The following is a 16,815-nucleotide window of genomic DNA, read 5'->3' on the forward strand; positions in this document are numbered from 1 at the left end:
GTCAAGATGGCAACGGAGAAACAGGAAGTGAGAGACGCAGAGACAATAAGGAGAGCCGGGTGATCGCTGAGAGACAGCTGGACAGCAGGTAGAGAGGCAGACGGGGAGAGACAAGCTGCGTCCCAGAGAGACTGCCTCACAGACTGCATTTTAGAGACAGACAATGTCGGTAAGTGACATAGAAGTGACATAGAGACAGTTTGCACCAGGCAGAGAGTCAACACCAGGGCAAAGCAAACCGCATCACGCCAAGAGACGGCTCCGCATCACGCCAAGAGACGGCTCCGCATCACGCCAAGAGACGGCTCCGCATCACGCCAAGAGACGGCTCCGCATCACGCCAAGAGACGGCTCCGCATCACGCCAAGAGACGGCTCCGCATCACGCCAAGAGACGGCTCCGCATCACGCCAAGAGACGGCTCCGCATCACGCCAAGAGACGGCTCCGCATCACGCCAAGAGACGGCTCCGCATCACGCCAAGAGACGGCTCCGCATCACGCCAAGAGACGGCTCCGCATCACGCCAAGAGACGGCTCTGATTAATAACAACCTTTCTGTGCTCCGCAGAACTACCCGTAATGAGAGAGCGTCAGAGAGGATCCTCGTCTACTTCGCAGAGATCTCATCTCAGAGACCCCACAGCTGGCAGGGAGACAGGCGTGTAAACACGCAGGAGAGCGCTGCACGCAGTCTGTCGGTGAGCTTCATATTATTATTATTATTATTATTTAGAGTGTTTTATCAGGAAAAATACTGCGAGATTTCCCAATCCAGAGATGGCTTTACATGCAGGGTGTATAGCGAACATGAATCCACCTGGACAGTGTATATATATATATATATATATGTATGTGTATAATATACCGGTATATATGTGTACACTGTATGTTTGTTTGTATGTATATATACACACACTGTGAAGGCGTCTGGGAGGGTGAGGAGCTCTGAAAGAGACTGCTCCTCCACGTGAGGGTCGGCCGGTACGGGGCCCGGTGCTGAGACTGCTGGACGCGCGGGGTGGGTGAGTGAGTGAGTGAGTGAGTGAGTGAGTGAGTGAGTGAGTGAGTGAGTGTGCAGCTCGGGTAGCGGGGGAGGGGGTTTTAGCGCCCCGGCTGTCCTGAGCGGCAGCATTTTGGTGGAAGTGGTCGGCAGAGAAGGTAGTGAGACTGAGAGTAAACTCGGAGCTTTTTGCTTCGGGGGCCGCTGTCCTCATTTTCGGGCTTTGTACGAATTGCTGAATTTGTCAAAATTTTGGTACTTTTACAATTCGTACGAATCGTGACGCGCAAGTCCGGCCCCCGCAGACCGCTGTTAACGTCTGCCGCACGACGCGCTTCCTTAGAGGGGGATCCCAGGATACAGCTCTGACGGAAGCCTGTTACCATGGAGACCAAAACGCAAGCTGGGATCCAGCGCCGCTTCTCCGGGTCACTGTGGGAAAGTAGGGGTCGCGGCACCGCCCCTCGACGCCAGTCAAATAATGGTATTGAGGGTAGATTGTCGGGGGGGGGGCCGAGGATTCATGTTTTAGGCCCCCCACACGTAATCGGCAACGAATCGGAAGAAGCCTCGACGCATATCGATCGCATAGGACAGAGAGAAAGCAGCCGAGCGATCGCTCACATATACCGGAGCGCTGTATAAAAGGCAAAGTCTGTCTATTGGATATTCTGCAGCGCTGTACAATTATTTAACACCATCCTTACTTGGATACCGTACTCCCTGCCTAACACACGCGTGTCCTGATTACATGCAACGTTACCATAGAAACACTGAGCCTTCCGGCAGATTGGCCCCATCCGGCCCCCGTCTAGTCGTTGGTCTTGTCTTAGATTCAGGAGCCGTATGTCTATCCCATGCATGTTTAATACCCTCACTGTATTACCCTCTACCACCTCTGCTGGGAGGCTGCTCCACTTATCTCCCGCCCTGACATTACATCTAAACCGTAAAGCTCATTCCTGCGCGATGTCCGGGAGGAAACGTTTCCGTGTTTATATTCCTGAGTGTCCTCAGAGTGTTTGCACGTCTTATCCGCAGATCTTAAGAAGTTGCCAAACGCGTTAGGATTTGGCTGGAAATAAATTCCATTCTCAGCGTCTTCACCCAATAGGAAGCCGCGGTTCGGGGTCATGTGACAAGATACCAGCCGGGATTTGTTTTTTTTCCAGTGATGACCTGATCCGATCGTTTAGTGTTCCTCGGTTCTTGTGACTCCGTGCGGTTAGGGAGTGTCTGTGTCTCGTGATCGCGTGATACGGCGTCGGGGCTGATTCTAATTTAGTCGAAATCAAATAAAAACTACATTTTTCCCGGGTTCCTTGGAGATGAAGGAGCGGCCATAATCGTCATCTCCCGGTTTGGGGCGTTTTTGGCTTTTTTTGCTGAGTTATGGAACTTTTGTTTTCCTTTCTATAGAGGAACGGAGGTTTAGATGGAATGACAGAAGGGTGGTAGATAAGTGGAACAGCCTCCCAGTAGAAGCGGTAGAGGCTGATACAGCGACCACGTTCTAATCGTGTTCTGTTTCTCCCCAGAGACGGCCGTTTCGATTAAGAAGGCGTCATGGCGGCGAGACACGCTCCGGATGCGGCCCCCTTCCTCACCCAAGCGGACAATACGGAGGACGAGTCTGTGAAGGAGAGTGAGAGGCGCGAGTCGAGCGAGGAGGACGAGGATGAGGGGGGAGGGGGGGAGACGCACCTGGTGACGGGGATCACGTACCGGCACTCTGTCCTCATCGTCTGCGTCCTCGTCTACATCAACCTCCTCAATTACATGGACCGATTCACCGTGGCAGGTAACGGCCCCCGCTCCCCGAGACGCGAGAAGCTGCAGCTGGGGTCTGAATCTTACAAATGTCCTTCGTGGCGGCGCATGCTCAGCAGCTGCCCGGGGGAGGGGAGTAAGGAAGCCGGGGGGCTCACAGCGTATCGTTCTTCTTGTTCTCAGGTGTACTCCCTGATATCGCCAGCGACTTCGGCATCCGGGACAGCGACTCGGGATTAGTCCAGACAGGTACCGGCCCCTCGCATCCCGGCAGATGAATAATAAATAATACATAGAAAATGACCTCTCTGGGGGGCTTCGCCTGGGTTTTTTATCCCCCAATCATCATTTTGACCGTGTCTCCCCCCAGTGTTTATCTGCAGTTACATGGTGTTGGCGCCGGTGTTCGGTTACCTGGGCGATCGGCACAACAGGAAATACATCATGTGCGTCGGCATCTCCTTCTGGTCGGTCGTCACCTTGAGCAGCTCCTTCGTCCCAAAAGAGGTAAATTCCCCGCTTTGAGCGATTTTCACCAAATTACAGGAAATGAGATTAGCCTTTTTTGTCTCCCGGCCCTGAACATGCGCGCTCTCCGCTCGCTTTGCGCGGTAAGAATGTCCGTGGAATATATTCCTATTTTTCCTCCTCTCTCCAGCACTTCTGGCTGTTCCTTCTGACCCGGGGGCTGGTGGGAGTCGGGGAGGCCAGTTACTCCACCATCGCCCCCACGCTCATCGCTGACCTCTTTGTCGCCGACCAGCGCAGCCGCATGCTCTCCTTCTTCTATTTAGCGACGCCTGTCGGCTGGTGAGTATCCTCGCTCCGCGGAGTATGCGTTTGATTATTACATCTGCCGGTGAGTAGCGCTCCAGAGTGATCTGTTTACGCACCAGTCACAACACAGGCTGTATGTTGAGCCAGACCACGACATCCGACGGGGCGGACTGTGCGTTTATTGACTCGGAGCTCATAAAATAAGTGCCGGCGCGTCGTTTCCGTGTCTCTCCTCTGTAGATTTTATGACCAATGATTGGCTGTCCTGTAGATGAACCATTTTGGGGTAATTCAGGTTTTTTGGGGGGTTTACGGGGTCTCTTACCCTTTTTCTTTTCCAGCGGCCTCGGGTACATCGCTGGATCCAAGGTGGCCGTTGCTGCTAACGATAATTGGCACTGGGCGTTGCGGGTAAGTGCGCCGGGGGCCGGCAGGAGCCGCTGGGTGCAGCCGACTCGTCTCCCTCATTAAATGAAACCGGCTTTGCCGTTTTTAGAGAGATTTTTGTAATAAAAAAAATTGTAAATACAAGAAAAGTGACAAATTAGAATATTTCAAGCCAAAAATGCGTCTTACCCCCCCCAGTGAAACGAGAGGGGGGGGGGGGCAAAACCCCGTCTATTGGGAGTGTAAGTAGTGTTAAAGATGCCGTTCCACTGACTCGGCTGCTCGTGGGTTGCAGGTAACTCCAGCAATGGGGCTCCTCGCTGTCATTCTGCTGCTGCTGGTCGTTAAAGAGCCTCCCAGGGGGGCCGTGGAGAGGAAGACGGACAGCCCGCTCCCGTACACCTCCTGGTGGGCCGATATCAAGGCTCTGCTCGGCAAGTGAGTGGTCTCGGGTCGTGACGTTGCCGTCCGTCTGTCCGTCCGCGCCGTGTAACCCCTTCTGATTATCGCCTCTCGCTCCCCAGCCGCAGCTTTGTCCTTTCCACCTTCGGCTTCACGACCGTAGCGTTCGTCACGGGGTCCCTGGCCCTCTGGGCGCCGACGTTCTTGATTCGCTCGCGGAGGGTCTTGTACAGCCACGAGCCGTGTCAGACCGCCATGTGTGACTCCGATGACAGGTACGTCCCCCGGCCCCTGCGGCCCTCGCTTCCCAGCCCCACGGCACGTATTTACAGCGTAATAATACTATGTTCCAAGTTCACCGTTCTGTGTGTCTTTTTTCCCCGCCCCCTTCCAGTATGATTTTTGGGGTGATCACCTGTGTGACCGGTCTCTTGGGGGTCGGAGCCGGCGTGGAGATCAGCAGGCGTTACCGGAAAGTGAATCCTCGAGCCGACCCGTTAGTCTGCGCCGCCGGCCTCCTCTGCTCGTCGCCCTTCCTGTTCCTGTCCGTTGTCTTTGCCGACAAAAGCCTCATTGCCACCTACGTGAGTGGGGTGTGAAGGGGGGTCCTCGTGAGGTCACGGTGGGGCTAAACCCGAGATCTATGCCGATATCATCACTTTTGGGTTCGGTTCCGTATAACCTTCGGGAAATGTTTACAGAATATGTCCCGTGGCTACAGGATCCAGTCTCGGTGTAACTGCTGCACGTGTTGAAGGGTTTTGGGGGATTTTTGCTGTTTAAACAACCTCTGCCCCCCCCCCCCCCAGTCTGCGCCGGGGGTGGGGGGCTGTTGTTGCTTTAATGCGTCTGTTTATCTCTCCCCAGGTTTTTATCTTCATCGGTGAGACTCTGCTGTCCTTGAACTGGGCGATAGTGGCCGACATATTGCTGGTAATGCATCTGGTGGGATTAGTGGGCTGCGGAGCTGGCGCTTTATCATCCTCTTACGTTATCAGTCGTTTAGTTGATTGCATATGAGTGATGGGGGGAGTATGTGGTCTGTGCCCCCCCCGAAGTGGTTAGCCCACAGAGCTTATAACCTGAATCATAGCAGGAATAGAAAAAGTTGTCACGTAAGCTTTCAGGACCTTGGAAGGCTCTTGTTCGTGGGATTTCACCTTGTTGGTAGCTTCCCGGTCCCGTCGGTTGTAAATTTGCGTGAGCGCGGCCGCCGTGTCCTCACCGATCTGCCATCTTCTTCTTCAGTACGTGGTCATCCCTACGAGGCGTTCCACGGCCGAGGCGCTGCAGATCGTGATGTCGCATCTACTGGGCGATGCCGGAAGTCCGTACCTCATCGGGGTGGTAAGCGCCCGCTATACGTTTATCGGTCGGGGGGGGGGGGGTGTAGGGGTTATATACTAATTCATCCTAAATTATTTCATATGAGTCGCAGCTTTCTGTGAAATCATTGGCTTTACCTCTTTATATCGCAGTTCTGTCCCTTTTTTGTCTCCCGCCGCGTTTCTCTCGCCCGTAGATCTCTGACCAGGTCCGCAAAGGGAAGCCGGATTCCTTCCTGCTGCAGTTCCGCAGTTTGGGGTACGCGTTGATGCTCTGCGCGTTTGTCGGGGTGATCGGCGGCGGCTTCTTCCTGGCGACGGCCCTCTTCATAGAGAAAGATCGCAGGAAGGCTCAGCTTTACTCTCAAGGTGAGCCCCCCAGTCCGGCGCTCGTATAACCGGGACCCCCCTGGGGTCTGGACACTACTTAACTTGGGTTTTCTATGGATTAAAATACTTCGGCCCCTGCTGCTTGTTTGTTTAACCAGCGCTTGCTTTCGCTCAGGTGTGCTGGCGGTGGAGAGCAGCGATGAAGATCGGATCGTTGTCCCCAAGCGCGGACGGTCGACTAAGGTCCCGGTCTCCAGCGTCCTGATCTAAGCGGCTGCAGAAAGGGTCACCGAGGGGGCCGCGCGGCGGTGAAAGGATTGTTTTAGGCACGGAGTGGCCCCCGGCGGACAGGTCCTTGCCGCTGTGCGATCACAAACTGATTTTAAGCATGTCGCCTCCTGGTGCTGAAGAGACTTTAAACTCGTTGAAGTGTAAATATTTTGTGATTTGAAGACCGTCTCTCCCCCCCGAAGTATCTCCCCGGGACTGAGTCCCGTAATACGATAACCCGGCCCCCGCTGGGACGGTTTTGTTTTTATGATGTGCCCTGCGGTCAGTTCTGGCCAAAGCCCCCCCAACGCCGGAAAGACGCCCTCCCCCCACGATGTATCTCTCTGGCAGCCTAATACCATTCAGTATGACTTGGTTCTCGGTGTTAAACTCTCAGCCCCCCGGCGCTGTTACCGCTGTGTTATTAAAGCCGCGCGTAACATTTTAAGTCATGGCAGCGGTTCAAGCAAACTTGAGTCCGGACCCCGTCTGGGAGTCGTTATAACAGCCCCTCCCCCCTCCCTCCCTTAAATCGTCCGCTCTCATTAGTCTTTGCTTTATCTCGGCGGCGGATCCGACCCGGACAAGCAATACAAATCCGGAGTTTATTCTGATAAATCCCCGCGCCTGTGTCCCGTCCCGCAATGATACGCGCCCCCCCCCCCCCCCGAGGATGGCCGGCAGAAGGGGGGGGGGGGGTTATAAACTATAAGGGTTACAGGAAATACAAAAATTGAGGTTTTTTTGCACCATACACTACACCTGCTTTATGTTTATTAAAAAGGGAACTGCTCACGACTCCTCGGCACATTGAGGGTTAAAGCTGCCTCTCCGCTGCGTAGGTTACATAGAGGTTGTGTTAATGTACGGCTTAGTAATAAAATAACCCCCCCCTCTTTTTTTTTTATTATTAATGTAAACGTGCGATTTAATGTTAAACGCGGCAGCCCGGCGGAGTGGAATGCGCGGCGCGTCCCGCTCCTGATCTCCGTAACGCGCCGTCGGCGGCCGCTCAGAAGTATTATTATTATTATTATTATTATTATTTTGATGTAAAGTTCCTAGACTCGGATGGTATTGAATTCTTCTATTTCTACTTAATTTGTGGATTCTCTTAATATATTGGATGAGAGGCTTCTTGTGTGAGCCGTTCTTGCGGATCGGAGACTCAGACGGCTTTCTCATTAACTATTAAAGCGGCGGCCATGTTTCTTTATTATTTTATTAAAGGGTGTCCCTGGTCCCCTTTCTAGAGAAGAACGCATATTAAAGTACTCTGTGAGTACAATGTGATGGGGCATTTACTACATATAACATCAATGTAAGGAATATTTACTGTACGGAGTGGGTGGTTGATAGGTGGAACAGCCTCCCAGCAGATGTGGTAGGCTAATAACAGTGAGGGAATTCATACATGGGCCCCATTACTGTGCAGGTGTAGACATGCATTTAGCGTGTTTATCTTACAGATGCTACATTCCCGTATATATATATATTTATATGTATATTATCAGTGTGAGGATACTTGCGTCGGGGGAAGGGCTTTACCGTGGCCTTGTATGTGATCAGCAAACAGTAAAGGGCTCACGGACCAGCATCGGACAGATTATACACCCCGTGGTGCTGTCACAGGCAGCTGATGGGGTTAACAACCTAAAAAAACACCCTCTGATGTCATCCCTTACGACAAAAAGAGTTCCTTTTAGTTTCGTTTTCCCCGTTGCTGCTTTTCGTTTCCCCGCCATGGAGTCCGCCGGTCTGAGAGACGAGCTGAACTGCCCCATCTGCCTGGACGTGTACATCGATCCCGTAATGCTGACCTGCGGACATAACTTCTGCCGGGGCTGTATCAGGACTGTGCTGGATTCCCAGGAGAGATGTGGGCTTTATAGCTGCCCCGAGTCAGGACGGAGTACCCGGAGCGGCCGGCTCTGCAGAGGAACCGAACGCTTGGTAACATCGCGGAACGTTTCCTCTTCGCACGACCGGGTCAGGAAGAGGCGACGGTCTTCTGTACTTACTGCGTTCTCGCTTCTGTGCCTGCCTCCAAAACCTGCCTGCAGTGCGAGACCTCTCTCTGCGACATCCGCCTCGACATACACAATAAGTCTGTGGAACACGTCTTGGTGGAACCCACCGCTTCCTTGAAGGACATGAAATGTTCTGTCCACAAAGAGGTTCTGAAATATTATTGTGCTGAAGATTCTACCCCCATTTGTGCGTCTTGTAGTCTGGCCAAAGAGCACAGGGGGCACGTGGTGGAACCCCTGAACGAGACCGTTTCAAAGAGGAAGGATAAACTGAGACTTGTCCTGGAGAAGCTGACCTCCAAGAGAGAGAAGACCGAGAACGAATGTCAGAGTCTGCAGGGACGTCAGAAAAAAACTCCAACAAAAGTCAACTCGTCTAACTCAACGGGTCTCCGACCTGTTCGAAGACCTCAGAAAGCAACTTAAAGACCTTGCGAGGAAGGTCCATGGTGAGATCTCCATGCGGGAAAAGGAGGGTTCACTCCAAATCTTTGACTTATTACAGAATCTAGAGGCAAACAAGGAGGAGCTGGTCAAGAAGATCCAGCACATCGAGGAGCTTTGCAGATCTTCCGACCCATTTACTGTCTTACAAGGATGGAAACTCTACAGCGCCGACTACCTCAAGGCTGAAGAAGAAGATAATGAAGATCAGGAGAGCGTCCATCAAAACATATGTGCTGCCGGTGACCTGGATGAAGGTCTTCTCTCTGCGACCATACACACCACTTTAGTTGATATCGTCACCAAGACGAAGAGAGGGCCTTGTGTGGCCGAGGTCTCAGACGTATCGGGCAAAGTGGCAGGAGGTGACAAACTTATCTCTGTTTCATCAGGACAACAATACTGGGAGGTGGAGGCCAGCGAGACCGGAATTTGGAGAATTGGGTTGACCTATCCCAATCTAGATAATGAGGATGACCAGTCCAACCTCGGTGATGACAAGAAGTCCTGGTGTTTGTACATGTTTGATAAGGATTACTCGGTGATACACAATTCAAAGCAAAAACCTTTGCACCCCGACTCTCCTGTAACGAGATTGGGGATGTACCTGGATTACGAGGCCGGCCGGCTCTCCTTCTATCAAATCTATGACCCTATCAGACACTTACACACCTTCATGGCCACGTTCACCAAGCCGCTTCATGCTGCCTTCCGGGTCCAGGTGGGTGGATGGTTAAGAATTAGGAGCCAGATGACTCTGATTTAGAATGGTGTAGGAGTTTATGATTTTTTTTTCACCTTTATTCAAGCAGGGATTCCAGCTGAGATATCATTAAATAAAAGAACAGGAAAATTCGTACATTGCTACATGATGGAGAGCTGTGGGCAGGCACTGGTACCAAATGGAGAGCTGTAGGCAGGCGCTGCTACACGATGGAGAGCTACATGGTTATCCTAAAGGAAGCGCAATCCTTTAAGCCACTGTCCCCAAAGAGTTTCCCCTCCTCAGGTGTTTTTCTCTCCTGAGTGCTGAAGAATGACACTTCGGTAGCTGTCACCATGTCCAGCTCTGAGGCCCATTGGACTATCCAGCTTTTCTGATATAATTAATATCAAATAAATTGCATTCTAATTGAATGGTTATTTGTCTCTGTTGTACTTTTTTATTCTGTTAACTAAACATAGCTGTTACCATTTGTAATAAAAATGATGAATGCATGGAGCCCGACCAGCGTGTTCTCTAAAGAGCTGCAGGATTGGCTTCCTTAGGCCCCTTTGTTGGGCATTCCATAAAATGAGTCAGGTATTTTACCCCAAAGTTCTTAAATAGCCCCAATGTACCTCTTAGGACATACCAGTAAGTCCTTAAAAGCTGTGCCACGACACCCCTTAAGACGTACCGGAACATCTTGACTTTGTTGCAGCGACAGGGACATCTTTCTGCCGCTACATGGGAGATGAGATCTATCGACAGCCTGGATTCTCCTTGTCGGCAGAAGCCAGCATCGCTGTGTGTAACGGCGCTCTGCGCGGGGGCCGGTGCACCATTATATACCCTTCCGGTAGTTTCAATGCAGACCCCCACTGGAAGGTCACTAGAGCACAAGAGTGACCCAGTCAGTGTGGAAAAACAATGTGATCGGCATCGATAGAACTATAAAAAATTATAAATAAAATAAACAAAATATTGGAACCCAAGTGATGTCATTGTGACATCACTGGTATTAAAAATGTATAATAGGGGTCCCCAAAGGCTTCAGTGAATGTGATTTTTGTATTAGAAGGGAAAGTTATTTTGGTTCGTTTGAGCGTCCGGATCTCGTTTCCGAAGCAGGGAACGGCAGCAGCCAAGTCCTCTCGCGTTACTCTATACGGAGAATGTCAGAGGGCAGATCTTAGCGGCCAGCGAGTTAAAATATTTTGGATCCGACACACAGATAACCAATCGCATTTCTTTTGATGTATCAGATAATTTATTTTTTTAACGTTTTAAATATAGTTTTTTATCAAGAGACGTTAATTATCAACCCCACGAGAAAAATAAAAGCTCGGGAGAGCAAATGGTTGGGGGGTAACTCCCGCCCAGTCCTGGGACGAGATATCATCTTACGAGGGATGTCACTGGAGTAACGGAATACGTCTCAGCGAGAGTGCTGCGCTCTGTAGCAGTCAGCGTTAGACGGAGAGCGAAGGACGAGTTCCCGATGGCTTCAGCCGAGCTGCAAGATGAGTTAAACTGCTCCATCTGCCTCAGCGTTTACGCCGACCCCGTAACCCTGAGCTGCGGACATAATTTCTGCCGACTGTGCATCCGGAAGGTTCTTTTCACCCAGGAAGGCTCTGGAGTTTACACGTGTCCCGAATGCAGAGCCGAATTCCGTGAGCGTCCCGTTCTACACCGAAACATGAAGCTGTGCAGCATAGCAGAGCGGTTTTTATCCACGCACCCTCAACAGGAGGTCTCCGGAATCTTCTGTACATACTGCGTACATGCGCCGGTACCCGCTGCCAAAACATGCCTGCACTGTGAGGCTTCGCTCTGTGCCACCCACCTCAATGTCCACAGCAAGTCATTCGAACACGTCTTAACCGAACCCACGTCTTGCACGGACAACGCGAAGTGCCCCGTCCACAGAGAGGTTCTGAAGTATTACTGCACTCAGGACGTCGCCTGTATATGCGTGTCCTGCTGCGTGTTCGGGGAGCACCGGGGACACCAGGTGGAGCTGGTCACCGAAGCCTTCGAGAAGAAGAAGGAGAACCTCAGAAAAGTTCTGGAGAAACTAACATCAAACCAAGAAGAAACTGAGAAAAAAGTCCAGGGTCTTCAAGAACGGAGGAGAGAAGTTCAAGAAAAAGCAGAAGGCGTCGCAGAACGAGTCACCAAACTCTTTAAGGACGTCCGGGAACAACTGGAGGTTCTGGAGAGACGAGTCCTCGGTGACGTCTCCCGAGAGGAAGAGAAGATTTCTCTGCAGATCTCAGATCTAATCCAGCAGCTGGAAAAAAGGAAGGAAGAGCTGTCCAGGAAAATCCGTCATATCGAGGAGCTGTGCAACATCACGGACCCGCTAACGCTTTTACAAGGTTGGCCGTCCAACAGAACCCACGGTGAAGCTGCCATGGTGGGTGAAGATCGAAAGGCCTATGGCGAAAAGGTTCCAATTGTCGGTGATTTGGATGAAGTTCTCATCTCGATGACTCTTCACACAGCCTTAGCTGAGATTGTGACGGGTATGAGGAGAAGGTCTCCTGTGCCGGAGGCGTCTGACCTTTTACTGGATGGAAACACGGCTGCTAATAGCGTTGTTGTCTCTGGTGATCTGAAAACAGCCTCCTGGTCGGAGGTGAACCAGAACCGGCCAAAGACGCCCAAGAGGTTCATAACGTTTTGCCAGGTTCTAAGTAGTAGAACGTTCTCCTCTGGTCAACATTACTGGGAAGTGGAGACCAGCCAGTTGGGTAACTGGAGAGTAGGTGTAGCGTATCCCAGTATGGAACGAAAAGGAGACAATTCCTGCATTGGATACAACAGCAAATCCTGGTGTCTACGCATATGTAAGAGAGATTACTCGGTGATACATCACTCCAAAGAGGAGATGCTCACTACCGAGTCCCCGCTGCAGAGATTGGGGGTATACCTGGATTACGAGGCCGGCCGGTTGTCCTTTTACCAGCTCTGTGACCCCATCAGACACTTATACACCTTCACGGCCACATTCACCGAGCCGCTTCACGCTGCGTTTATTGTATGGAGGAATGGATGGGTGAGGATTAGGAGCTAGCAATCTATAGAATAGGGTCCCATCACATCCAGTTACTGTCATTTGTAAGGCCTTGCTTGACTATGTAGGAGATTTGTAATGTATGTCGTCTAGGTGGATAAATCTCAATATGGTTGTTTTATGGGGGGGGGATTAACAAAATAACAAACAAAAAGTGGCATTGGGTAATAAATATAAAATGAACATGATGCTGATTGTAGCGTGTGTTATAACTCGGACAGATGCAGAAGTAAGAAGGGCACCTATTTTTATACTTAATTATTTAATTATAATTTTTTCTCCTCTCCTTTCTCCCTTTACTCTCCCCTTTCTCTCTCATCTCTTCTCCGTCATTTCACACCTCTCCTTTCTCTCCTTTCACTTGGCGGTCTCTTTTTTCTTGCTCTTCATCCATCTCTTTTCTTTTTGTATTTTGTTCTTTTCTTTATTCTCTCTCCTCTTACTTTTTTCTTCTCTTGTCTTTATTTTCTCTCTTTATCTTTCTTCTTGTATTTCCACACAACAGCCTCCCAGCAGAGGTGGTAGAGGGTAATACAGTTGAGGGGATTTAAACACACTTAGGATGGGCATACGGCTCCTGAATCTAAGACATAGAATTTGATGGCAGATAAGAACCATTCCGCCCCATCTATTCTGCCCATTTTTCCTGATGTAAAAAATACTCATATTCATGAATAATCCAGATGGATCCATGAAGAACTTCTGAACTTCTCTTTCCATCTGCATGGTTCTGGCCTTTTGGAGGACAGGGTCACGGCGCGCCCCACAGGGACAAGAAACGGGGAAACAGAAGTGGTTGGTGGAGAGAGCGTGAGAGAGAGTAAGAGCAAGTGAAAAAAACCTAAAAAAATGGAAATGAAAATTTCCTTTTCATTTCTTTGCAGGGGCCCTTCTCATTTTTTTTGTACGCTCATACAAATTAATAAAATTTGCAAATTTCAAAGTTCGAAAGCACAACTCTAGTTTCTATTAATTTCTCAACTAATATTGACTTAATATTATTTTTTTGTAAAATAATATTGTAATTGCTAACTTCCAATCCCCTGTTCCTATCAGACGGACTGGTCGAGAAAGTCTGCTACGGCATCTGCGGGGAACCACAGGGGCTTCCATTTTAGATTTTTTTTTTTCTAACCTCAGTTTAAGGTCAGCTGTGGCGCGACCTCTGACATTATAGTCAATCACACTAATTGATGACCACAGGAGACCAAACGCTCTCCTACGGCGACATCCCAAATCAAGTCTCCATTTGTAAATCCAGCACAGCCGCCTTCCTCGTTGGTTCCTCTACCAGACACAGCCTGGATTTACGGCGTCTCTGCCCCCCCAGCTGACCCAACTTTTTGGTTCCTTCCGTCTACATCAGGGGGGATTAAAGTCCCCATATTGGAAACCTCACCTTTCAGTGACATCTTAGTCATTTCTTTAGTCATGGTCGAGACCCTCTGCAAGTCCTAAAGCCGTCTCTGGGTTCTCCTAAGCTCCAGCCATTTGTAACCCATCACTCCAAACCTACTGTTTTCCATCATTTTCATACATGCAACGGCGTGAGGGGCAATTACTGTTACCCTGTTACGCCGAAAAGCACTAGTGTGTGAAATAAAGCTGATTCTCTGGCCATATATTATAATCTAAACGGCAGAAAAACGGGAAGACTCGGCCGGGCCCGAAATGGGGCAGATCTGCCAGCAGATGTTCCTATGTCTGGAGTAGGCTTTGGGTAGATGGGACGTCCGTGGGAGGTTTTGGCCTCAGGGTCTTCCTGACAAGCAGACGAAGTAAGTTTCAGTTTCGTTTTCCTGTTGATGCAATCCGTAATGGCAGCTTCAGATCTGCAAGACGAGCTCAGCTGCTCCATCTGCCTGAATATTTATACGGATCCGGTAACGCTGCCCTGCGGACATAACTTCTGCAGGGTCTGTCTCGAGAACGTTCTGGATTCCCAGGAGAGATCTGGAGTTTTTAGCTGCCCCGAATGCAGAGCAGAGTATCTGGAGCGTCCGGCTCTGCAGAACAACAGAAAACTCAGAAATATCGCGGAGCGTTTCCATGTTATGTGCCCAGAACCGGAGGGTTCTGAGAGGCTCTGTTCTAACGTCACTTCTGGGAAACGCGTCTCGATTGCACCCACCTATCCGGACAGAAAATGTTTAATCCATGATAAGATCCTGGAGTATTATTGCCTAAAGGATGCCGTCTGTGTCTGTGTGTCTTGCTGCCTGATCGGAGAGCATAGAGGACATCAGGTGGAGACGTCTGATATGGCCGCTGAGAAGAAAAAGGAGGAACTGAGAGTTTTTTTGGAAAAACTGAAGTCCGAGGGAGAAGGAAGTGAGAAAAATGTTCAAAGTTTGGAAGTTCGCAGGAAGGAAATACAAGAAAATGCAGACGGCGTAAAGGACCGAGTCACTGCCCTGATCTTGGACATCAAGGAGCAGGTGGAAACCCTAGAGAGTCGAGTCTTGAGTGAGATCTCCCGGCACAAAGAGATGGCTTTTACCCAGATCTCAGATCTCATCCTGCAGCTGCAGCTCGGGAACGAGGAACTGTCCAAGAAAATGCGTCAGACGGAGGAGCTGCTAAACTCAGAAAACCCATTAGATGTCTTAGAACGACAACAACCCAACTCAACGATCTGTGACCACGAGGCGGCAGATGGTTCCTCCAATGGACGTACAGATAAAGTAGCTTCTGCACCAAAACACATTGACGAGATTTTGATTTCCATCATATTGGAAAGAGGTCTTCACAACCTGGCTGATAATCTGCCTATTTTAAGGGCGAGGAGAGGGTTTTCGGTGGAAGAAGCGTCAGACATTTTGTTGGATGTAGACACGGCAGTCACTGATGTAGCGGTGTCAGATAACCTGAAGATACTCACCACCTGCAGGAGACATTGGCATGGCCAGGAGGAATCCGACAAGTACCCAATGAGCCAGGTTCTAAGTAATAAGAGCTTTTCATCTGGACAGCATTACTGGGAACTAGAGACGAGCGAATGGGGCAACTGGAGAATTGGTGTGGCTTACATTGGTGACAAAATGCAAGGGCTTTATTATCGAATCGGTTCAAATAATAAGTCGTGGTGCCTGTGGAAGTGGAATAGGTTTTCTTCCTTAAGACACAATGCAGAACAAAAATACGTTCATCTGGACCCCTTCACGCACAGGTATGGGATATTCCTGGATTACGAGGCCGGTCAGCTCTCCTTTTACCAGCTTTGTGACCCCATCAGACACTTATACACCTTCACGACCAAATTCACCGAACCTCTTTACGCAGCATTCCATGTTTATATGGATGGCTGGCTCCGAATCTGTAGCTAGCAATAGAGGTCGGCTGGCCAAGGGGGCATGGGGGCAAATGTCTCCAGGACTGAGCATGCTTCTCCAAACAAGATTGGCCAAAGTCATGTAACGCAACCCAGTGGTAGCAACGCAGCAGCCCTGAAGACATGCTCAAGGTGCGAGGTGAGGGATTGTGTAGGTGAGTGTTCTGTGTGTTAGAGTGATTGAGTGTGTGTCTGTGGGTTTGAATGTAGAGTTTTCTGGTAGATCAGATCCATCCGGCCCCGGTCTAGTCGCCCGTTTCTCCTGCTGTAACGACTCAAACCTTAATCAGTCGTTGGTCTCGTCTTAGTTTCAGGAGCCGTATGTCTATCCCACGCATGTTTAATCCCCTCACTGTGTCCCCAATGTTATTTTCTGTCTCTGGATTGTTACGTCCCTGGTGCGTTACTTTATATTTATCAACATTAAACTGCGGCGGCTGTGCTCTCCGCCATTCATCTAATTAACTCAATTCCCTTGCAGTTTTCTCTTGTTCCACCAGGAATTTCACCCTGAAGATCTTTGTATCACCTGTCTGTGTGTTAGAGTAAGTGTGTGCTAGAGTAAGTGTGTGTTTTAGTCTGTGTGTAACTATATGCGTGTTATGTGGAGGGGCGAACTTGGATTTATATGCCTCTGGGTCCGAAAGTAAGAAACAACCCCCCCCCCCAAGAGGTCAGAGAAGATACCAGAGCCACCGACTGTGCTCTTCTAAACATTAGACACTAATGGTGACATCATCAAATGCCAAAAATGGCAAATTTCTGTAAATAACCCTTTTCTGGAATATAAATTGATTGATTGAGTATTGATATTGACTATTAAATTATCCCGTGAATAAGATTTCTCTAAAACATCTATGAAAACTGTTTTTTTTTATGGTTTCATACTAAAATCTCTTTTCGTAAAATCAAAACTTTTGCTTTCATGCAATTCTATAATTTTGGTGTTTTTTTTAACGGAAT

The 16,815-nt window shown here is 49.7% G+C and overlaps 3 protein-coding genes and 1 pseudogene across 3 annotated transcripts; all 4 read left to right on the forward strand.

The window, feature by feature from the left end:
• The first annotated feature begins 2,567 nt into the window (after positions 1-2,567).
• Positions 2,568-6,262, forward strand: LOC149285694 (protein spinster homolog 1-like). Its single transcript, XM_089494928.1, has 12 exons — positions 2,568-2,802; positions 2,955-3,020; positions 3,142-3,278; positions 3,430-3,581; positions 3,890-3,959; positions 4,231-4,373; positions 4,460-4,612; positions 4,732-4,921; positions 5,205-5,270; positions 5,586-5,684; positions 5,860-6,031; positions 6,168-6,262. Exons 1-12 carry the CDS (start codon positions 2,568-2,570, stop codon positions 6,260-6,262), a joined length of 1,578 nt encoding a protein of 525 aa, XP_089351054.1.
• Positions 6,263-8,005: 1,743 nt separating this feature from the next.
• LOC149285695 (E3 ubiquitin-protein ligase TRIM17-like) lies at positions 8,006-9,502 on the forward strand (annotated as a pseudogene).
• A 1,438-nt stretch (positions 9,503-10,940) lies between these two features.
• LOC149285696 (E3 ubiquitin/ISG15 ligase TRIM25-like) lies at positions 10,941-12,521 on the forward strand. The gene has a single exon (XM_089494795.1). The coding sequence runs from the start codon at positions 10,941-10,943 to the stop codon at positions 12,519-12,521; it is 1,581 nt and encodes a 526-aa protein (XP_089350921.1).
• Positions 12,522-14,338: 1,817 nt separating this feature from the next.
• LOC149285697 (E3 ubiquitin-protein ligase TRIM21-like) lies at positions 14,339-15,847 on the forward strand. The gene has a single exon (XM_089494797.1). It carries the CDS (start codon positions 14,339-14,341, stop codon positions 15,845-15,847), a length of 1,509 nt encoding a protein of 502 aa, XP_089350923.1.
• Positions 15,848-16,815: the final 968 nt, after the last annotated feature.

This window comes from Sceloporus occidentalis, unplaced genomic scaffold, assembly GCF_023333645.1.
Source record: "Sceloporus occidentalis isolate IW3139 unplaced genomic scaffold, rSceOcc1.0.p SCAF_76, whole genome shotgun sequence".
In the NCBI taxonomy this organism is placed as follows: domain Eukaryota; kingdom Metazoa; phylum Chordata; class Lepidosauria; order Squamata; family Phrynosomatidae; genus Sceloporus; species Sceloporus occidentalis.